This window comes from Camelina sativa, chromosome 6 (assembly GCF_000633955.1).
Source record: "Camelina sativa cultivar DH55 chromosome 6, Cs, whole genome shotgun sequence".
Taxonomy (NCBI): Eukaryota; Viridiplantae; Streptophyta; class Magnoliopsida; order Brassicales; family Brassicaceae; genus Camelina; species Camelina sativa.
This window is the reverse complement of record NC_025690.1, coordinates 18,892,285-18,915,496: the sequence shown is the minus strand read 5'-3', so window position 1 is coordinate 18,915,496 and position 23,212 is coordinate 18,892,285. Positions and strand designations below refer to the sequence as shown.

General features: G+C 35.5%; 4 protein-coding genes across 5 annotated transcripts; 1 reads left to right on the top strand and 3 right to left on the bottom strand.

Moving 5' to 3' along the window:
- LOC104699234 (berberine bridge enzyme-like 4) lies at positions 809-2,670 on the bottom strand. Its single transcript, XM_010414570.2, has one exon. The coding sequence runs from the start codon at positions 2,611-2,613 to the stop codon at positions 982-984; it is 1,632 nt and encodes a 543-aa protein (XP_010412872.1). The 5' UTR covers positions 2,614-2,670; the 3' UTR covers positions 809-981.
- On the top strand, positions 11,787-14,349 carry LOC104792237 (berberine bridge enzyme-like 4). Its single transcript, XM_010518340.2, has 3 exons — positions 11,787-12,306; positions 13,016-13,502; positions 13,618-14,349. The coding sequence occupies exons 1-3, from the start codon at positions 11,825-11,827 to the stop codon at positions 14,236-14,238; spliced, it is 1,590 nt and encodes a 529-aa protein (XP_010516642.1). The 5' UTR covers positions 11,787-11,824; the 3' UTR covers positions 14,239-14,349.
- LOC104792236 lies at positions 14,473-20,129 on the bottom strand. Of its 2 annotated transcripts, none has more exons than XM_010518338.2 (8): positions 19,854-20,129; positions 19,645-19,759; positions 18,079-19,217; positions 16,321-17,603; positions 16,077-16,207; positions 15,275-15,969; positions 15,062-15,174; positions 14,473-14,980 (listed from the first exon to the last, which is right to left on the bottom strand). In XM_010518338.2, exons 1-8 carry the CDS (start codon positions 19,908-19,910, stop codon positions 14,674-14,676), a joined length of 3,840 nt encoding a protein of 1,279 aa, XP_010516640.1. In that variant the 5' UTR covers positions 19,911-20,129; the 3' UTR covers positions 14,473-14,673. The 2 variants fall into 2 exon arrangements, with proteins under 2 accessions (XP_010516640.1, XP_010516641.1); XM_010518339.2 differs by lacking the exon at positions 19,854-20,129 and adding an exon at positions 19,406-19,548 and having other exon boundaries at positions 19,645-19,734.
- On the bottom strand, positions 20,589-23,095 carry LOC104792235 (dihydroceramide fatty acyl 2-hydroxylase FAH1-like). Its single transcript, XM_010518337.2, has 7 exons — positions 22,944-23,095; positions 21,992-22,063; positions 21,746-21,838; positions 21,429-21,625; positions 21,183-21,288; positions 20,953-21,099; positions 20,589-20,820 (listed from the first exon to the last, which is right to left on the bottom strand). The coding sequence occupies exons 2-7, from the start codon at positions 22,040-22,042 to the stop codon at positions 20,701-20,703; spliced, it is 714 nt and encodes a 237-aa protein (XP_010516639.1). The 5' UTR covers positions 22,043-22,063; positions 22,944-23,095; the 3' UTR covers positions 20,589-20,700.

Below are 23,212 nucleotides of genomic sequence, written 5' to 3'. Positions count from 1 at the left end.
ACTAGGTTTACTCTTGAAAAAGTCACATACTACACATGAGTCATGACACATCCAAACAAAAACGAATAGGCTTGCTTCTTTTTTAGATAACTAAAGAGCACCTCCCATTAAAATTTCAACAGAATACTTCTTATAACAACTAACAAGATGGCTAAACAATAACAAGAAGTAAAAAAATTATAATCAAAATGTACTATAGAGAGTGAAAAAACAACCCATAAATCAAAAACTCTCTTATCTTGTCTTAGCTTTTAATTGATTTATTTTAGTTTTGAAAAAGAAAATTAATTATCAATTTACATTTTGATTGTATTATCAATTTTTATGACTAAGAAATTCTCTCTATCGATAAAGATGCTCTAATATAAGTGGTAATATAAACCCCAAAAATGTGATGGTATAAAATAAGTGCTTAGTTTTTAGTATATGATATTATAAACTTGAGTGATTTTAGAGATTGAAATAGCCATTTATTAACACAATAATGTAAACCGTACCCCCCAAAAAATACAAACACCGTACATGTTATTTTCAATTCTGAGTTTTTGGCAATTCGCATACAAACTTTGAAAAACATATGCCGGACATGCCTATAGACTTTCTAGTTTCTTCGAAATATATCCATCAAAACGTATAAATTTACATCAATCAGTTTTTTTTAAATCTGCATTGTGTTAATGTGTTGTCGTTTTCGTCCGTGGTCCGCGGATACCATTTCAGACTCATCATCACTATAAAGCTTTGCATGGTACAATAGGAGAAAATTATTTCCATTTATTATAGATTTCATTGCATGACCTCTCTTGGAGATTAAAATAAACCATTATTTTATTTAACACAAAATTATCAACAGCCAATGCCAGAAACAACAAAAGGACACACCCTATATATAGATTCATCGGATCCCATATTTCAACTTTTAACAACTTAATACTCACTCCCCCAACAGACAATACAATCAAAGACTCACCAAACACCAAACTAAGCAAGAACCGGAATCCCTTGCTGAGACCGGAAAAAATTAGTCCGGTCGAACCGGGCTTTAATCTTAACCAATCTCAAATAATTCCCTCTAAAGTAACTATCCCCATAAACCTTAGCTCCTTCATACGTAGCATTATACCCCGGCGTTGTGATCCCAATATCAACGTCTCTGTAGTTAAAGAAAGCTTCTCTCGGATTCTTCGAAACATACGGAGCCATTGCTTCTTTAAAACTTCTCGCAATCGACAAGAACTTCTCTTCTAGCTCATCTCCAGGTTTATACCAATTCATGAAATGCTCAATCATGAAAACGTTACCACCTCTATGCACAAACGCCGTCGCATCAGACGCTATCTCAGCCATTCTCCCTCCCCATGGGTTCCATTGCATCCAAACTCGTCGTGGAAGTGGTGAATGATCGATCATCGTCTGAAAAATCTTTGCAAGACCCTGTTTTGATATTGGAGTTTGAACAAAATCTGAAGTACGTTTCCAGTAGTACTCGTTTGTTGATACTCTCTTCAGCATAAGCTCAATCGGTGCATTTTCTGGGTAATTAGCCCAGAAAACGCTCGATTCGATCCATTTCTTAACCATGCAGTCCGATTTTGTTAAATGTAGCTCGGGAAAACTCTGTTTCGTTATGTTTAAAAGCTTCTTTGGTAAACCAAGAAACATTCCGATGAATGAGACTTTAATAGTCTTACCTTTCGAGATTTTCCGGTTTATCGGTTTAATCTCTAACCGGATAAATAAATCTCTGTCGATAACCGGAGCTACTTGTTGCCATTTATAAACCAAATCAACGGCACCTTCTTTCACCGTTCTTTCCAGTTTAAAAACGGTGACCTTCTCCGGAACCCTAACGAGTTTTAACTTCCATGCCAAGATAACGCCGTAGCTTCCGCCTCCTCCGCCGCGAATGGCCCAAAACACGTCTTCTCCCATTGCACGTCGGTTACGGTAGACTTTACCGTTGGCGTCCATGATTTGAGCGTCGATGATATGATCAATCGATAAACCGTATTTTCTCATTAGGTTACCGAATCCTCCGCCGCTGAAATGTCCTCCGGCGCCGACTTTGGGACAGACTCCGGCGGGAAAAGCGTGGACTTTGCTTTTACTTGCAATGTTGTAGTAAAGCTCACCTAGCGAGGCTCCGGCTTGGATCCAAACGGTTTCGTCTTTCATGTTGATATCGATTTTGTTGAAGTTGAACATGTCTAAGATCACGAATGGTACTGGAGAGGTGTATGAGAAGCCTTCGTAGTCGTGGCCACCGCTACGGATCCTTAGCTCGAGGTTTAGGAGTTTGCAGCAGGAGATCGTCGCTCTTATGTGGGTTTCGGTTACGGCGGCTACGATGGCTTCTGGTTTTCTCGTGGAAGGAGAAGCGAACCGGAGGTTTCTGACGCCGTTCATTAGGTTTGTTGAGAAAGATGAGTTTGTGGGAGTCACGGCGGTTCTTGAGTTGGGACTGCCGTGGTCGGACGGCTGAGTGTCGAGACATCGGAGGAAATGCTCCGGGAGAGATAGTGACGGTGGTGATGAGTTGACTCGTTGACTTGTGATGAGATAGATAATAAAAATAAGAAATGGTGGTCGTGACCAGAACTGCTGCATTGGCATTTTGTTATTGGTGACTGATTGGTTTTAGAACAATGAATGAGTATTGTTGTGTGTTGTGTGTGTATTTAACTATTTATAGAGCATCCCCATTGAGAGGTTCGTAATGACTTTCTTAAGATAAAAATAATACAAAATCATGAAAAGAGAAAGGAGGAGAAGTTCTTAATTAAGAACATTTGAGTTTTTCTTTAGATCATACCCACATGCCATTTCTTTAAAAATAATTGGTTTAGTTACTTATCATACAATATTTAATTTGACAATATAATTACCTCAAAAATATAATTATGATATTAATAAGAGTATTTAATCATGGGAAGTGTTCTTATAGTGTATTTTTATTTTACAGGGAATATTCCCGCGTTGCATGGTAGATATATTATGAAAAATTTTAATTCAGTTTGAAGATATATTATAGGAGTATCTAGTTTTCTTATTTTAATTGTACTTTGTTTTTATCAGCTTGTATTTTGTATAGTATTATGAGTAAAAGTATGCATATTGGATATAAGTTCCGTAGAAGATATTGATTACTTTGACATATGAAAAAGGAACAGTGGAAGTTACTTTAGAATTGTCGACCTCACCCAATGATCAACTGTGATATAAATTGATAAATATTTCATAGTGAACTTTTATTTGTGAAACAGCTCTCGTAGTTCAGTTGGTTAGAGCACCCGTTTAGTAAGCGGGAGGTGTTAAGTTCGACTCTTAACGCGACAGCATGCTTATTTCATCATTTTTTTTAAAAGATATTTTAATATTATTTTATTAATAGTATCTAAATATATAAGAGTACTTTATAATTCTTTCTGTTTTTTGGGACCCTTAATACAATTAGTAATTAAATGTTGTTGCATGTAGCAGTCATTAAATTAAGTGGCCATCAAATACGAAAAATTCTTGGGTTGAACCACTCTCATTCACTCTCTCATTATTAAGCAATTAAACAAACTGTCATGTCATGTTATATTTATAAAATAAATCAAAATTAAAATAAAAAGACAAAACAAGTTAAGGAAACCAATTCTGTAGATTTTTTATTAAGGAAATTATGTTAGTTTAGATTTATAAAATAATGATTAGAGTTTAGATTTTACAATTAAACGAAATCATATGTCGGTTTGGATTTACAAAAAAGTGGTTAGAGTTTAGTTTTTACAATTAAACACAATTATGTGTCGGTTTGGGTTTACAAAAGAGTGGTTAGAGTTTAGGGTTTAGATTTTACAATTAAATGAAATTATATGTCGGTTTGGGTTTACAAAAAAGTGGTTAGAGTTTAGGATTTAGATTTTACAATTAAACAAAATTATATGTCGGTTTGGGTTTACAAAAGAGTGGTTAGGGTTTAGATTTTACAATTAAACAAAATTATATGTCGGTTTGAGTTTATAAAATAGTGGTTAGGGTTTAGATTTTACAACTAGAAAATTGTATTTTTATTTGAGTTTATAAAAAGAGTGATTTGAGTTTAGATGTTATAATTTAAAACTATAATATAATGTTTAGAATTAATAATTATAAAATTAATTGATATACATAATTCATTTGCTTAATCAATAATTTATTTCCTTAACTAAGAGGGGGTGAATAAGAATGGTTCACCCCTAGGGGTGAACCCAAGAATTGTCCATCAAATACACAAGAACTACGTTAGAAGAGACAGAATCGTGAGCATGAATTTTTTTAGCACACAAGGAGTTTTTGATCGGGACAATTCTTAGGTTCATCCTTAAATAAATCTTAACAAAGAAACAAATTCTATAGATCAATCAATTTTAAATTTGTTAATTTTAATATTATATTACAATTTTTAATTAGCACATCTAAACCCTAACCATTTTTTATAAACCGAAATCGACATATAATTTTGTTTAATTGTAAAATCTAAGTCCTAACCATTTTTTTGTAAACCCAAACCGATATAAAATTTTGTTTAATTGTAAAATCTAAACCCTAACCACTCTTTTGTAAACCCAAACCGACATATGATTTCGTTTAATTGTAAAATTTAAGCCCTAACCAATCTTTTGTAAATCCAAACCGACATATAATTTTGTTTAATTATAAAATCTAAATCTTATCCATTCTTTTATAAATCCAAACCGACATATAATTTTTAAAATTATAAGTTTAAACCCTAATCCTCTTTTATAAATCCAAACCGACATAGTTTTTTTAATAAAATATCTACATAATCTGTTTCCTTAATTTGTTTTGTTTTTTTATTTTAATTTTGTTTTTTTTTTAATATAATATGACATAGAATATTGTTGTATTCTGATTGGTTGGTTAATTAACAGAGGGTGAATGAGAGTTGGTTCACCCCTAGAGTAAACCAAGAATTTTTCTTTTGATCCGTGAGGACGTTCACGGTGAGTGTAGTCAAATTTTTCCAACAGATTTTTGACCGTTTATTACCAACCGATTTTTGACCGCTATTATTGGCCACAAATTTCCGACCGATTTCCAACCAAAACAATTTTTAACCAACAATTTCTAACCAATTTATTGTCGTCGGTTTATGGTTAGAAATACTTTTTTCCAACCGTTTTTCGTCTGATTTGGTAGTCCGAAACTGCTATGTTTTTTTTAGTGATGTGTTGATTTAATCATTGAACCAATATCAATAGAAAAGAACCTCCTCGTCTCTTTACTCTAAACTCTTATCTATAAAAGATTCTTATTTTCTGTTATCTCTAAACCATAATAGAGATATTGATCAATAATGTAATGGTCAACTAAAGTTACAACAAGACTCAGAAATTTGTTAAAAGAAATTAATGAGATAAGTTAATCTATATAAAGTATAAAGTTATAGCCACAGAGTTAGGTTTATTTAGATTATATATATCTTTCTGACGTCTAGATTTTAAGAAACTAAATATATCTCTAAATTATTTTATTTTCAAGTACATTGTGATGTGTTTTGACGAAAATGGTATATTGTGATTTTTATTTTATTTTATGTTATTTTAAATAACACTTTAGTTGTATAATTAATTAGAGCGTTTATTCATTTTAATTTATACCTTGCCATTTTGTACAACTGCCTAATCCTGTATATAATACTTGACGTCACTTAGCTTAGCTTAGCCACCGTTTCGAGTTTCGACCATGGTGGATCTGGTTGCACCGTTTCGACCATCTTCCCGGTATATGTCCCTAAATTAAATATCAAAGCATGCAACTTTTGTCCGAAGACCAAATCGACGACGAGACTAACAGAGCTTGAGCCTTGACCTTGAGGTCATAACGCAACACGAATCTAAGAGCGGTGATGGGGGCTCGACTTTCAATTTACTGGGATATTATAAAAAGTATACTTGCGTATATGAATTTAGAGTGTTTTCAAATGACTTTAATGAAGCTGTGAGTGGATTGAAAGAATCTTCTGGTTACAAAAAAAAAATAAAAAGAACTGATATATGTGAGGCTTCAATTAAAAAGGACTTTCAATTGAATTACCTAAAAGAGTATAGTACAATGAATTAAAGGAACCCTAAGATAACAAAACTTAAAAAAAAAATAATAATAATAATAACAAAACTTAAAAGAGGAAGGGTCAATATTATCAATTTTGTGTTCAGTCGTTTTACATGCTTGACCAGTTGAAATCAACAACAATAATAAGTGGTTGTTCCTTTCGCCAATTTCAACTCGTTGTTCCTTTCCCAATAATCAATATATACTAGTTGTTTTCTCTTTTGATTCCTTTTATAATGGTTGTTCATAATTACATAATATTGTTTTGTCCTAATCGCGTGAATTTTATGATATTGTGGTTTGACCAGAACCGGTTCTGAAATAAATTTCCAAAATTAATGAGGTACATGGGGAGAGTGGCCGGTCCAACTTAGTACACGTACGTCGTCTTTGCATCGTACGTGTTGCTGTTACGTACACAAATACGAAATTACTCCGAATATGCGATTGAAACTAAGGTATGAAATACTAATGACAAAATATACAGAGTTTCTCGTTGAAAATGTCAAATAGGAGGTGTTTAACTTGGGAATGACTATATATATATTAGTGTTTCAATCCCTATATATACGGCTATACACCAGATACGAAAAAGCCAAACGAAATGCGTGGGTCGGTGATATTCCGAGGTAGTGATCATGGACGTATTTGTCATCTATATATTATATTCAACGATAGGTAAATATCACCCTAATCAATCGGCTGCTTACAAAAAATATGGTATCATATACTATCATGTATAGAATTCATTTTGTATTGTAGAGATTAAGAACCACACACAAAATACTTTCCCCCAATTAACTTTTATTGAGAAACTAAACTGTAAACAATTGATACACGTTTACTTTAAATGATTTATTCGGTTCTAAGACAACTTTTCTTATATAGTCTGATACTGAAGTTTTCTAATAAAGGTTGAAATCTCTTACACTCAATGATTTCGACACATGTATTTTCCAAACTACTTAAAGAATGCCAACTAATCAAAACTATCTCTATTTGAATTTAATAGTATATTGGTTCTCACGTAATTACTTTTTCTTATTTGAATTTTGATAGAGTAAGTTGAGATAATTATAGAAGATAAAAAGTCTTTTTGGTTATTGACTCGTAAAAATAAATCGTTAAAACATATTTTAATGAATTATTTTTGTGTTACAAATTTTGTTTTTGCCTCTTTTATCTTACATTATGCCCATTTATCTTGCATTATTTCTTTTTTTATATCATTTTATCTTGCATTATTTATTTTTTGTGCCTCTTAATCTTACATTATTTGCCTTTTTAATCTATGAACCTGGGGCGGTCGCACCCCTTGTCCCCCTATGTAACCCGGCACTGGATATAGTTTCTCTGTATGCAACTCTAGTTCCAACTGCAGTTTCCAGTTACACTTTCAACATCTTTCACGAAACTCCTGTTTCAACACTGATTCACATAAAGTAATCCGGACATGTTTTTTTTCTTTTTCTTTTTTTTGGTTTTAATATTAAGAAATTCATCACACATATTATGGCAATAAACTATTTCTGAACAGAACCAAGACCCGGTTCACAGATAAGTCTCCCATCTTCATCTCGTTTCCCTTCTTCTAATTAGCACAACAACCATCTTTAGAAAATGATTTCCTTTCATACTTGATGAGTGACACACAAATTAATAATTATCTTTAAATGTAGATCGATTCAATTGAATGGGATAGAGGCGTCTCCTTAGATGAATGCTCGGATATGGGATAAGAAAGGAGCCCTTATGAGTCTTTACATCCTATTGTTTTAGACATATATTGAGATGGACATTAATGTTTAAAGTAATGAAACAAACCCAAGGGGACCCTAAATAATAGACTAGGTCCAGTTTACATTAAAACTAGCTAGGAATAACATTTACCATTTTGCGACAAACACCCATACATCGCTCTTGCTTTCTAAAATTAACTACCACTTAAAAACCAAGCCTCAAATGTTTCGACGAGTTGGCGATGGTTATCGGAAAGGCTAGTGTTATACAAGCCCATTGGTTTCGTTAGGCCCTTTAGTTTTTAAATATTAACTTTGAAAACGAACTACTGCTTAATTTTTCTTATCCAAATATATTTTCTGAATTATTTTCATGTTTTTTTTTAGATTAACCATATGGAGAATGTTATTTACAATATTACGTTGTGACAAATCATAAATCTACAGTTACAATATTATGAAAGTGTCACTTACAATACATGTTATTTACACTATTAGTATAGATTTGCTACATATCATCTCTTTTTTCTCTACAAAAGAAGAAAGCAGGTTACCAATCACTTTACTTAGGCGTTTGCCTTCCTCTGATTAACACTCTTGGCCAGGATCAGGACACTTAAGTTTTATGATGTAAATATATGGGAAATCATATTTAATTTTTTTTCGAACATACGATTATTTTTCAATTAAACATCATCTTATATCATTAACTAGAATATATATTCATTCACCCTTGAAATCAACAAAAAAGATTGAAACTCACAAAATGTTCAAAACGAAGATATTTGGTGAAGGAAATTTATGTAAAGCAAAGGTAAATTATGATGTATGAGACATTCCCCATTGGCAGGTTCATACGGGAGTTCTTAGTATTTTGGATCTAAAAAATAAATCAGAACAAAAAAAAAATCTAAGAACTTCCCTTATATAGTATACCCATTTGTGATCTAAGAGTCGTGTCGGCATTGTATTGGTTGAACAAAAAAATAGAAAAAAGGAAAATTTGGTTGAGAATATTTGAACAAAATTTGGAGTAAATCAGTATTAAAATTTATCATTTTCTCTATTTATGAATTGCACTTCTATTGTAATATGTATTAGTGTTTTTATTATGTTTTCTATGTTTAAAAATTAATTAAATGCAATATTTTCTATTTTAATAAAATTTTAAATGTTTACACATTTATACCACTTCTATTCTATTTACAATTTTTAAATTTTTAAAAACAATATTTTAAAAAATAAGAGACCCAAAATTAGAACCTATCATTAGAGGAGAAAATTTTAACTAAGAGATCATGGATTCTTAAATTCAAAACAATACACAATTAATTCATAAATAATCAAATGGTGTTTAACAACCTCTTATAACAACCCACTAATAATCTTGCCCTGGGGCCGCTAGGTTGGGTGGCCTTGACCGAGTTATCGGTTTACATTTGCTATGTGAATACGACAAGTTTCTTTCAAAAACTTATACTACTTGTTTAAATTACTTTAAAATAGATACACTTTCGTGTGGTTGAATAAGGAAGCAAATATTGACCAGTCATAGTGATATGATCAGTATTAAATCTTCCCAGTTCTTTAAACAATTAACCTAAGCAAGCAGTTTGTGTAAGCATTTAGTTGCTATCCCAATTGGAAACAATGTAAAAACGAAAATTGTGGTAGTAGATGTGTGATTGTATAAGTCGCTATTATTCTTTTAATCAGAATTTACCGTATAGTTCTTTTCTTCTTCAAACATTATAGATTTTACATGTAATAGGCAAACTAATTTTTTTTTATTTGAGTTTGATCCAGATGATACATATATAGGAACGTCCGTTCTATAAAATTTTTATAGAGGCCCTCTGCGAATACATTTCCGTTCAGTTATTTTCAACCTATTTACAAGCGTTTTTCGTGGACTTTCAGTAATGTTCAAAGTCCATATGTTATTATTTTGGTTTATTAGTTCTCGTGAGAATCATATGAGCCTAGTTTTGTTTTTTTTTGTTACTATACTTTTTCCTTATGTCAAAAATTTTAGGGTCCTTCACGAATCACAGTACGTACCCCGCCATGTGAAGTTTACACAGAATGTAAAAATTCTTGTGCTTTTGAGGTTTGAACTAACTGTTTGAATTAACGAACGAGGATGTTCGACTCATTTTTTCCACTCAAGAGTGCTAATAATTAACGGGGGCAGTCCCAAGATGAGATCCCTATCTGGTATTTTTTAATTAATTTCATCAAAATATTAAGGCAAACCATGCAATAAGGAACTAAAAATGTATAAACAAAAAATATAAGTGATTCTGTGGTTAGCATTGGGACTTTTATCTGTTGTTGTTATTATACAAAATCTTAAAAAAAGACGACGAGTGCAATCGGACGGACGACCTTGTTTGGTGAAAAGTGCAGTAAATTAATGTTTAGACTTTGACCTGGTACTGGAAAGTAGTTCGTGTCTTTAATTGATTTTTCAGTTTCATTTTACACAAGAGTCAAAATAGCATTGAATATTTTTTTTTTAAAGTCTACTAATAAGAAAACAAAGATGGTAGGAAAAAAAAAAACAATGTGTGTTACATACAGTGTGTATGTTTGAGCGTGCGTGCGTGTCAAGCGTGTTATATGAGAGATACTTCAAATAAAGACTTTGAAGCAAGCAAGTATGAGACTTTTGAGTCACAAACGTTAGACAATATCACTTTGTTGCTTTTAAGCTACATAGCTCAGAATACCATCAATCACACCACTTTTCACAACAATTCTTTCACCAAAACTAAAGAAGTAATATCTCACATCGAAACCTACATTAATCCAAAATACTAGGCACCAAATGTGGTATTAATTCTAGAAAGAAAAAAAACGAATTNGTGGTATTAATTCTAGAAAAAAAAAACGAATAAAACAAAATAGAGGTTGCAGTTTCGATTATGCCGAGGACGAAGTTGACATTACAACATCAGTTACGTTTTTTTTTTGTTTGATTAAAATACGTTTTACTTTTTGTAGTAACTGGTTCGTGAAAATTCTTGTAAAGAAAACAAAGTGTACTGTATAATGTATGTGTAGCTAGATTTTTGGATTAACTAGTCAAAGTTGAATTATAACATAAACGATTAACACAGGGGTGATCATTAAAATTAGATTAATTACAATTCAAATGGATATGAGAGAATGTGTTAAGGCTTCACGCCTCAATTACTGAAGATAGTGGTGTCGCTATCTTTAGATGTGAAAAACATAAAGTCGTGTCGGTATCCTTGGAAAATTTTGAAATTAGTGCGTATTAGCATTGTTTATCCCTAAAGGCACAAATTGTTCCTTGCTTTTAAACGACATTTCATTTCTTCAGAACCTTTAATTATACAATAATTTATATTTAGACCTTTAGTAATCATTTTATTTAGACACAAAAACTTGTGTATCGTTAATTATACTTTTGTTTTGTACATTGGTCTTACTCGTTACTTCAGTTTTTGTAATACTATAAACATTACAATGTTGCAAATATATAAATGACATATATCTATATATAAAAAGTAATGATTTAAAAGTTACCTCAAATTTACATGTAAAGATTCAGATTATATAGCATTGAAGTAAAGGACAATGCAAGGAATTGACCTAACTACTTGGATATTCTAACAATTCATTTCATTTCCTTATTTGGTTAACAAAACATCATGTTTGATTATATGTTTAAGTGATAAACTCCAAGAAACCCATTACTTTTGACCTAATCAGAAAAATAAAAATAAAAAGAATTGTAGCAACGGAAGTTGATACAATATTAGTAATAAATAAAAGATTAGAAGTATTATGCAAATCTAGCAATGATGTAATATTTACACCAACTTTACGTGTAAGCCATCTCACAAATCACAATGCCTCACCAGTCACCACACATACATCAACCTCCTATATAAACCCAAACACATACCTCAAACAACCAAAAGCAAAAAATACCTCATTTACATTAAAGAAAAATGGCGTTAGCGATACCGATTGCGTTTCTTGTAACGCTACTACTAGTATCGGTTCCATCGTCTTTATCCACCACCCTACAACAAGATTTCATGCAGTGCCTCGTCGACAACTCCGACGTCTCGTTCCCGATAACGGCTTCGTTCTTCTCACCTGACCAAAACGCTACTTTGTTCAAAGAGGAGCTTGAATCCACGGCACAGAATCTCCGGTACTTGACGCCGTCGAAGCCGAAGCCTGTCTTCATATTCGAGCCTTTGTACGAGACGCACGTCCAAGCAGCGGTCGTGTGTGCCAAGAAGCTTAAGGTTCAGCTGAGGGTACGTAGCGGTGGCCACGACTACGAAGGGCTCTCGTTCGTCGCCGAGGACGAGACGCCGTTTGTGGTCGTCGATTTGTCGAAGCTTAGACAGGTCGACGTCGATTTGGACAGTAGCAGCGCGTGGGCTCACGCTGGTGCTACCAACGGAGAGGTTTATTATAGGTAACGCTTACGCATAACTTTATATAGCTAGGCCAAACTTTTTGAATAGGAAAGACAAAAATTGAAGCATAACACCAAATTTTTAAATAGCGATAATTATTCTTTTTGTTTCGTAACAATAAACAAAAGTTGCTTCAATTAAGTTTGATCGATTTTTTTTTTCTTATCATAATAGTATTACTGATTTATTTTGGTAGAACTTCGCAGTATTTTGACTTCAAATTCTAACGGAAGGATTGACGTCTTCAGCTACGATATTTCCTAATATATCCATCCCCTATTACCTATTGCCATTTGGGGAAACTTTTTTTTTTTAATCATAAACTTTATATTAGTGGGATTCCCTAGAAACGTCGGTTGAAGTATGACTTAGCTTTTTCCTGTTCTTGTTACAAAGCATTTGTATATTTGTGTGGTTAGAGTTGGTAACATTTATTTCGTAGCCTTTTTCCCACTAAGTTAACTATTTATTTCTCTTTGTCATCTACATAGTTATTTTGTCATTTAGAATTAACATTCATATACACAAACTATTTAAGAGTCATTAATTTAGTCTAGAATTGAATTTAACTTTTAGTTAACCTTCAATAATTTAGTAGTTTGTGTTCTTTTTTTAAAAGGGTTTAACTACACTTGGTTCATAATATTGCATGTTAAGTTTCGGTTAATGATCCGGTAATTTAATCGGTTAACCTTTCTTGGTTTAAAGGATCCAAGAAAAAAGCCAGACCCATGGTTTCCCGGCGGGTTTATGCTCAAGCCTTGGCATGGGCGGTCACTTAGTCGGCGGAGCTTACGGTTCGATGATGCGCAAGTTCGGCCTCGGTGCTGACAATGTACTCGACGCCAGAATCGTCGACGCCAATGGTAAGATCCTTGACCGTGCTGCGATGGGAGAAGACGTTTTCTGGGCGATTCGCGGAGCTGGCGGCGGTAGTTTCGGAGTGATCCTCGCTTGGAAGATCAAGCTCGTACCGGTTCCAGCCACCGTGACGGTATTCACAGTAACGAAGACGCTTGAGCAAGACGGGACTAATGTATTGTACAAATGGCAACAAGTCGCTGATAAGCTTGACGATGATCTCTTCATCCGCGTGATTATTTCTCCGGCGAGAAAAACCACCGGATCGGCAGATCGAACCATCTCGATGTCGTTCCAAGCTCAGTTTCTCGGCGACTCTAATCGTCTCTTGGAGGTACGATAGAGCTTTATTTCAAACTTATGGGTCTAAAATTTGAACCTCTTTTATTTCTATGATTCTTACAATTCAAGGAATAAACTTTTTATTCTTACAATTTCAACCCCGACAGATAATGCAGAAGGATTTCCCTGAGCTAGGACTGACCGAGAAGGACTGCACTGAGATGAGCTGGATCAAATCAGTGATGTACATTGCCGGATTCCCAAACAGTGCAGCACCAGAAGCTTTACTAGCCGGTAAATCATTGTTCAAGAATCACTTCAAAGCCAAATCAGACTTTGTGAAAGAGCCAATTCCAGTAGAAGGCTTAGAAGGATTATGGAAGAGGTTTTTAGAAGAGGATTCGCCTTTGACGATATGGAACCCTTACGGAGGAATGATGTCGAGGATCTCCGAGTCAGAGACACCTTTCCCTCACAGGGAAGGGACGTTGTTCAAGATTCAGTGGCTAAGCACTTGGCCAGATGGGGAAGCGAGTGAGGCCAAGCATATGAAGTGGATTAGGGAAATGTATGATTACATGGAGCAGTATGTGTCCCAGAACCCGAGGCAGGCGTACGTGAATTACAGGGATCTTGATTTGGGGACTAATAAGGAAGGAAGTGATGCTAGAGAGTGGGGGGCTAAGTATTACAAAGGGAACTTTGAGAGGTTGGTGAAGATCAAGGGTGAGTTTGATCCTGATAATTTCTTCAGGCATGAACAGAGTGTTCCAACAAAGATTGGTTGATTTATATTGGACTTCGTTCTTGTTGTTAGTCAATGGGTTTTAAATTTTAATAAAGAACATCAGTTAAAAACTTAAAAGTATAGAAATAATATGGATCTGGGTTTTGTCATAGGGAACGCTCTATATTTTGTGTTTCTGTTTAGGCAAAACAATCTTTACTTGTTTATGTGGGTTGGTTTTGTTGAACAGAAAATTTGGTTTCGAACTAAATATAGATATTTTCCTATTCTGAACTATAGAACTACATTTTAGTACATAAGTAGTTTGTACGAGTGTCACCACAAGACATACAAAATTTGGCAACACAATACAATCTTCTTCATTCATATCTGCATCCTAGAACCAAGGGAATCAGTCAATGAAGAATCAAACAGTAAGAGACATATCCAAAAATTTTACTGCTTTTGATGACTTTTTGGACTGAGGAACCATCTATCAACAAAGGTTTTGTAAAAACTCGGATGCAAAAACTTGTTGTTCTTCGCTCAACAAAGAGAACCACTTGGTAACCAGATTGACAGAACCAGATGAGCTTTGGTCGTGAGAACAAGGAAGGATTGTGGTTTTGCCTTGAAAGGCTATTGGCAAATCCAGTTGAAGTGTCTTCAGGAGGGAGCTCACAGTTGCTATCTGGACTGCAAAACCGGCCTTTAGTGTCGTCTCACACTGTAAAAATGCTGACAGTTTCACTCTCAAGTTTGAGATTCCTTCATTTTCATAGCCACCAGCATCCACTCCAATACTGGAAAATATCAAACAAGAGATGAGATCTTAGATATTATATTGGTCCTTCTGTATAAAGAGACAAAACTTAAAATATTACCTGCTAAGTTGCCCGAGAAGAGAGACGATTGCAACAGAGAGGTTCATTGGCAATGGCATTCCAAGCATCTTAAGCAGTGGAGCAACAATGTTCGCCCTAGTCCAGTCCCATGCCTGCATTGAAATATCAGATCAAATTGGTTCAGTAGACTAGAAATTAGAAAAACAATGCATCAAGGTTGGAAATGCTTTCAAAAAAAAATTAATTACGTACCGTGTAACAAGCAATAAGCTCCACCAATGACAGAATGTCACAGAGATTAATACTTTGATCCCTGGTCAATACGCACTGGAAGTCTTTGTGTGCTGGGCTAAATTCCTTCAAGCTTTGATGCAACGTATTAGACTGCGCAAACTCCTGAAGAATTTCCATGAGCTTATATGCCATAGCCTCCAACGAGGAAGACCTGTCTGAGAATAGACACTTGTTCTTGCCTGAGTGCAACTTAGCATTTGCATCCACAGTACCAATCTGTCTGTTCTCTAGAAACATGACAATGGATTTCAACACTTCAATTGATAGGTCATACTCAGTAGAGGACACCATTTTATCTCCAGCAATGTAAGCAAAAACGTGAAGAATGGTCAGTAGCACTGAGGAGTTCTCACGACTGTGCTTGTGCAAGATTTCAAAGGAAGCTTCCCAGATACATCCAGTACGATCCAGTGCAGTACATATTGCCGCCAAAACAGTACTTCCAGCCACCAAATGCTCATTTGGAGCGATTTTGCTGACGAGAGCCATATATTCTCCATTGAAGGTGACAGGAATGCTTAGATCAGAATCAGATGTTTCTGATGATTTAACAGAAGATAGTACCCTCTGCTCGGAAAGGAGGTCCTGAAGGAGAGCAAGGAGTTCTTCCGAAAATTCAGACAGCATAATTCCAGCTTCAATATCAGCCATAACTACACAAGAAAAATCCAAGTTCAATAAATCAAAGCATCAAATCAAAATAAGATTGATATATATAGTTTTGAGATGAATAAATAAGGGAAATGGTTTTGGGCCATACCACCATGTATATGTTTTGAAAAAGAATCCATGCAGGAGAAAGAATCAACATTCAAAGTGTTCCCCATTTTCATTGAGGAAACCACAGAGAAGTTATGGAGTAGCAACGAGAGGAACACACAAACCCTTTCCCTGAAAAAAAAGAAGAATAAATTAGCGCCGGACACTAGTTTACTGATGAAGTTTGAAAACAAATTATATAACCATTATGACTTGAAAAAGCATCAGAGAGCAGAACAACTTACTGGGCCAAAAGGTTTTCTTCCATTTTTAAAGAGGATAGAATTGCTGGCACTGCCCACTGTGTTGTAGTAACTGCCGGACATTGGTGAGCACAATTTTTTGCAGCATGGAATATTTTGATGATACTGTTCCGGTCTTCAATATTTGAAAACACAACAACGTGTTGAAGAATATGACTATGCAAAGTTGTCAACATGGGTGGCATTGTGACTGTCACTAAATCATTCGGAGTGTTGAGACTGGGAGTTTCACTAGAAATTATGGTCTCACGTAAACCCATGTTATTACTGGCAGTCAAGTCAAGAGCCCTGGCAGGATTTTTGTCCTCATTCACGATCTCGCCACCCAAAAAATCTACCTGAGGAAGATCAGGAGAAAGAAGCGATTCTCTGGCCATCTGGTAATAACTCTCTTCTTCCAAATTATCCAACTCTAGCAACTTCATATAATCTGTAACAGCAACGTCCTCCGGAAATAATGTTGTCGCCTCATGTCCTTTAGCAGTAGAGAGGCACATAGTTTTTCCAGCATTATTACCTGGAATCTTGTCTGACTGGTTAAACTCAAAAAAATTAGTCTTCTTCTTAGAAGAAACCCTTCTTTTCTTGGAAACTGTAATGCCATCTGCGGAGGAGCCACCTTGCCTATCAGGGACCAAGGTTCCTTCTTTTCCTAGAGGCCTATACCCGGTTCCAGCAACCATGGACTGCACTGTGCCCATCTTCTCTCCAATCTGCGAATTTTTCTTTTTATCATCAGATGAGAGATGCTTACGAGACACAACTGCCTCTAACAATCTTTTTCTTTTCCGGGAGTTCTCATCAACTACCTCATCACTATCTGTCCGACATCTTTGACGATATTTTTCAGCCACCAAACAGAGATTCCCATTTTTAGTTGTGTCGGAGATTTTCTGGAACATAATTGATTTTGTTGGTTGGACATTCGGTTTATCTTTTGCTATTTCTGCTGAAGTTGTAAGAGAGAACTGCTCTTTTCCCTGTGAGGCCAGTAACTGCCCATCAGAAAAAGATGTTGCGCTGGAAATTACTCCAGAACTCTGTAATTTTCTAGAGCCTCCAGTCGGAGACTCTAATTGAGAAATAGTACCTGAGACAGACTCACTCACGCCTCGTCCAGATTTAGCAGTTAAGTGAGCAGAAAACTTGCGAGCCTGCTCCAGAAAACCAGAGGTGGCAACCAAATTGCGTCGTCCGTCACAATGCTTTTCACCATTACAGTTCTTCTGTGATTGTAGCTTCACCAGTTCCCTGCTTCCTGAAGCCTGCATAGCAATAAGATAAACATAAGAAGACTATCAAGGAATTAGATTGATACAGTAAAGTGTTAGATTGATAAAATGTTCTAAATAATCCCTGTTTAGATATAGGCCAGTGTTACAAAGTTGAAAACAGATAAAATGTTCTCACCTTCTACAGTCAAGACAGTCAGATTCAGTGTCACTAATTGCAATAAACACAAGAACTCCAAAAGTATACAGACAAGTGTTCATGCTCAGATAACTTCAACTGACTAGTTCAGCTAAATTGGAATATTTGAGCCACGCATCTAAGCCTAGAATATTCTCTCAGGAAGATTGAAAATAAACAAAATGATTATATTTTATCCATCATGCAAAACGTTGGAAAACGGGTAACAAAGAAAGTATCAAATTTCAAAACACATCTACGGTCATCAAGCCAATTTTCAAATTAGGATGAGAAGAAATATGTCATAAAAAATTAATGGCAGAAACAAACCTTTTTAAGGCCAGCTGTACCTTCAACGTCTGTTGAAAAATACTCATCCAGTAGGTTCATGCGATTTGCAAGACTACCAAACTCCAGTTTTAACTGACCTAGCTCTTTGGCCTGAAATTCCCTTTGAAATTTTTCAAATTTAGCCACTTTATTGGAGTGTTTTGCACAATTTCTCTCAAACTTCAGCTGTTTCTTCAAAAGCTTGCGTTTAGCCTTTTCCAGATCTCTGACTTTCTGAGGGGAAATAGAGTGAGTCTTGATGGATTCCTGGGAAGGTGATAGCTCCTGCACTTGCTTCTTTAAACCTTCAGTCACTAATCGTGTTTCTTGTAACTGCTGAGTCAGATCATCAACACGAGATTTCCAGTCCAAGGCTGATTTCTTATGCATCTCAAGGAGCCTTATCTTCTCTTCCAGTTTTACCGAGTTTTCAGCTAACTTTACTTTGCTACTAGCGCTTTCCGATTCCATTTCTTTCGTAAGCTCTTCATTTCTTGCTCTAACAGTTTCAAATTTTTTAGAAAAACCTTCCGCAAGCTTCATCTGTTCCCTAGCTTTTGCACTCTCCATATCTGCACGTTTTTTCTCTTTCAGTGCCTTTTGTTTTTCAAACTCAAGTTGCTTTTTTACAGTCTCCAGATTGGAGGTCAAAGTAAGTAAATCAGAAGTCTTATGAGCTGTAGTTCTTAACATCTCCAACTCAGAAAGATACTGATCAGCTTTCTTTTTCTCTGATTCTGCTTTCTTCCTTTCTGACTCTGTCTTCTGCCTCTCGCTTGCAAGAAGATTTTTAACCAGACTAATTTCTTTTTTTACTTCAGGAACAAGTGGCTTGGTCTCCTCATCTTTTACTACCAGAGCCTTTGCCTTGTTCAGTTCCTTAAAAGCGTGTTCCCGCTCTTCTTCAGAATTATCTGCCCTTAATGTTTCTTTCTTAAGGAGTTCCTTCAGTTCATTGATCTCCTTTCCTCGACTGGAAGCTTGATGCTGAAGAAGCTTTGTTTCTTTAAGGTTCTGCTCCAGTTTTTGTTGCAAAGACAATATCTCAGACTTCAAACCAGAAATTTCTTTCTCCAGTGCTGCTCTTACCGTTGAATCATTTTCCTTAGTGTCTCTGTCAGCCGCCATCTCTCCAAGTTCTGTAGTATTCAGATAGCAAAAAGGCAGTGATCAGTTAAAAAATCACAAGAAGATTGGGAACTATAGTAACAACAACATGTTTCCAGCCAAGTCCCACAGCCGAGTTTTAAAGCATATCCCTAGCAGCTCAAGTAAGATCATTCAATTATAATCGCTAAAGAATCATCAATTTGGAAGAATTAGCTACCTCATATCATAGACATGAGGCATAGAGCGATAATCTTCTCTAATGTTTATGGTTAACCTCAATACATCAAGGGATCATGTACCATAACACAATTAATCATCATCAATAGAAGCACAACACATCAAAACGCAGCAAGCTAATACCTGCCATTTTAAAGTCCAAATTCAAGGCATCTAAATTGCTACCAATAGATATAATTTCAAACAAGAAAGAACCTACAAAACAGATAATCCACTTACTTTTCTCGAGCTTAGATTTTTCAGCATTAGCATCTGCTATGGCCTTCTGGAGAAGAGTTACCGCTTCTTTAAAAGCATCCCGCCTCTTCCTCATTCCCATGTACTTCCCTTGCCACTGTGAGATACAAGTCCAAAAGATTCTTATGAGAAAGAAAGTACAAAACACCATAAATCGTTTGAAAATCAAATACTGTGGAGAAAACACATACCGCGAGGCAGCAAGGGTTTCCTGAAGCCAGTTCAGGTGGAGCATTAGCCGCCGCCATAGCCGGAAGAACTACTCCGATTGTGGATCAAAATCTCACATAAATGGAAAATTCAACGCCATGAAACGGAGTAGGGTGGGGGGAGAAGATCCTAATAGACAACGAAAATCAAAAACCCTAAACCCTAATTTTCAGTGAGCAAGAGAAGAGAGGAAGGAACAGTAGAGAGTTCGAAGAGAAGAAGGAAGCGAGGAGTCGATGAGACCGCGAGAAACTGGATCTTCGGGGCGGGTGAGGGAGGGTCGGTTTTATTTCGTTAACCAGGCCCAGCCCAATATAAGCTTTTTCTTTTTAATTGTTTTTTTTTAGTTATTCACTCCTTCCGGTCCATATATAATTTGGTTGTCTTTCAAATATAGTAAAATTTTGTCTTTTTGGACTTAAACTGTATTAAAACAATATAATAAATCGTTTTGGTCATCAAACGTCGTTGTCACATCACCGATACACGACGGATCAAGTTATATAGATCATGGTATAAAATTTTCACATGCGATAAGAACTGGGTACTACAAGACTACATTTTCAATTTTTTTTTGCTATTTATTTCCTTACAGATTTGAGATAGAATACCACTGGCCAAATGCATGGACGCTAGTAGATATGTTTGATTGCTTTCGTTGAGTAACACACCAAAGATATTATATTAGGATGTGAAACATTAATTTAGAAAGACCGTGACCCAAATGAAACCTCAGATAAGCATCTCAAAACTCATTAAGGATGATTAAAATAAATTTTAACATCAAGTATTGAAAATATCCTTTTTCGTTTTGCTTTTTAGTAAGTACTATTGCTGTTTCTTGGGGGCTTTTGTTGTGGGTACTGTCCCAAACACTATGTCCCATAACGACGAAGTTATACCAAATCCTTTGTCCTGAATCCTGAAGTGATGATTCAAGTGGTACTTCTGCACAATCATAAGAAAAGAGCATAACTAATAAGTCAAAAGGGTTTTTACTGTACAGCTCTCTTCTGCAATCACACCAAGAGAAAAGAAAAGAACTCCCCGGGTTTTAAAAAAACTTGGCATTGTTTTTACCTTGAGATTTTTGGTCACTGGTCTAGTTGGTTGGGCATGGTGAAGGTAATAATGAGTGACATCATACATCACGTACCCAAGCATACCTCCACCAAACAATGCAGGTGCGGTTGAAGTAGTTGAGATCGCCTTCGCGATATTCCAGAACTAGGACACAAGATAAAAAATATGCTTTAAGGTCTGGCAGTGAAAACAGGTAGAACGCTGGGTTAGTCAGTGTAGATGAGTACCGGAATGCATAAAATCGCTGTTGCAGTAGGAGGAAATACAAGTCGAAGGTGGTCCATTGGGTGCTTGTGATGGCATCCATGAATAAGATAGTGTAGCGTGTTTCCCCTGGAATGGTTCCACAAAATCATTAGCATCTGATGAAGTCAAGTTTTGAGGAGTTTGTCGGTTTGAAGTGGATACATAGGGAGTACTCCTACGATGTATGTGAAATGTAACAGAGAGGACAGAGAGAGAGAGTGTCGAACCAGTAACTCTTCGTTTTGATGTGGAAAACGAAGCGGTGAAGAAAGTATTCTATAAACGTCCAGATAAATATTCCCATGGCAACAACTGGGACGATTTCTGGAAGTGAACAGCCCATGCTTACTGACTTTGAGATGCACCAGACTACAACTGGCAACCAAATGACAGGAACCGCCCACCAAACTGTAAGGGTCAAGAACTGTTCCATTGCAAAATATGTCAGAGAATGGAGATTATTAGAGGCTTATCGACATTATTGCCTGTTATTGAAAAGTTTATATGTAAAATTGACAATGAAAATTAAATGAAACTGATATACCTCCCAAAAGTCACTCTGAAAGAAACGAGGGCCTTCCTTGGTCGCGATAGGTTGATGAACCCATTCCTCATAATCTTCTCCAAGATGACCAACCTGTAACACATCCAAAGCAATGGCAAAAGGGATTGAAAGGGGAACTTTACTTTAAATAGCTCTAAGAAAGAAACGAAGACAATCTTGGGTGATTATGGTCTCAAGACAATGTTGACAAACACTATTCCAAAACTCGGTAAAACATTACTTTACCTGAAATACAAGGGGCTTCGTAAGATCCACAGTGAATCCCTGAGCAACCATTTTGGCAGACTTTTTACTGATCTGAAAAAAATAAGAGAACAAAGACGATAAAGAGAAAAAAACATGCTGCAACTACAACTGTTTCGAACAGAAACTATAATGAAACACCTGGTGTCATTTTCAACAGGTCAAAATATATAAAACGTACAGATTCTCTTCAATATGGGGAATTTTTTTCTCATATAGATTAGAGGCCTGAATCTTGACTCTTAAGCATCACTTCTTAAAAATGGCTAAGAAAACGATAGGGGTCTATTCAATTATTTGACAAGATAGTTAACTTTATTGTTCTTATACAATTTATACCCAAATAACTTATCCAAATATGTTAGTTAGTATATTAGTCCCAAGAAATTGAATTACTAGCATAAAAGCAAGTATCAATTAGATTGAAAGAAAAAAAATATTAATCATGTGCTTCTCACTCATTCTCCTCCAAAGGACCCACCACCAAAACACACACAAACATCACATATATATACACAAGTAACCTATCCAGAAAACTCAAAATCACCATCAAGGAAACAAAACACACGGTTCCTAGTTGAGTTGACACACAGAATCTAAAAGAGTCCTATATAAGTCTTATAACCATAAATCGAAGTTCTTAATATTGAACCATTTCGCTAATCTCGCAGAGAGAGAGAAACAATGAGGCTTACGTTGTCACCTTCCATCTAGCAAAAATGTCCCAAATAAATTAAGCATTTCAACAACAATGCGTAATGAGAGATTTAATGATTTGTTGTTCTAGAATCAACACCAAATCACTCCGATCTAAACACTAACAACACCAAATCAATCCCATTGAAATCTCAATGTTCCAGCAAAAATGAAATCTGAGGATGAAACAAACAAACAAACACGGATTCAAAACACCAAAGAGAGAATAGAAACGAACCTGAACGACAAGTGCAGGATCTCAGCGACTCTAACGACGAAACGAGAGACGTCGGAAGACGAAGAGAATCGCCGAGATTTTTTTTTTTTTTCTTTTTGTCGATTCGCCCTTTGAGGTTTTGGCGTTGGGATGTGTGTATTTGATAGAGAGAGGCAACGTCGGTGTGTATATCTTCTAGGGAAGTTGATTGAATCTGGACCGTTGATTTTGAGAGAAGACCTTAGATCTCGGAAGGCCAACGAATCGTCCAGTCAATATTCAAAAATCGA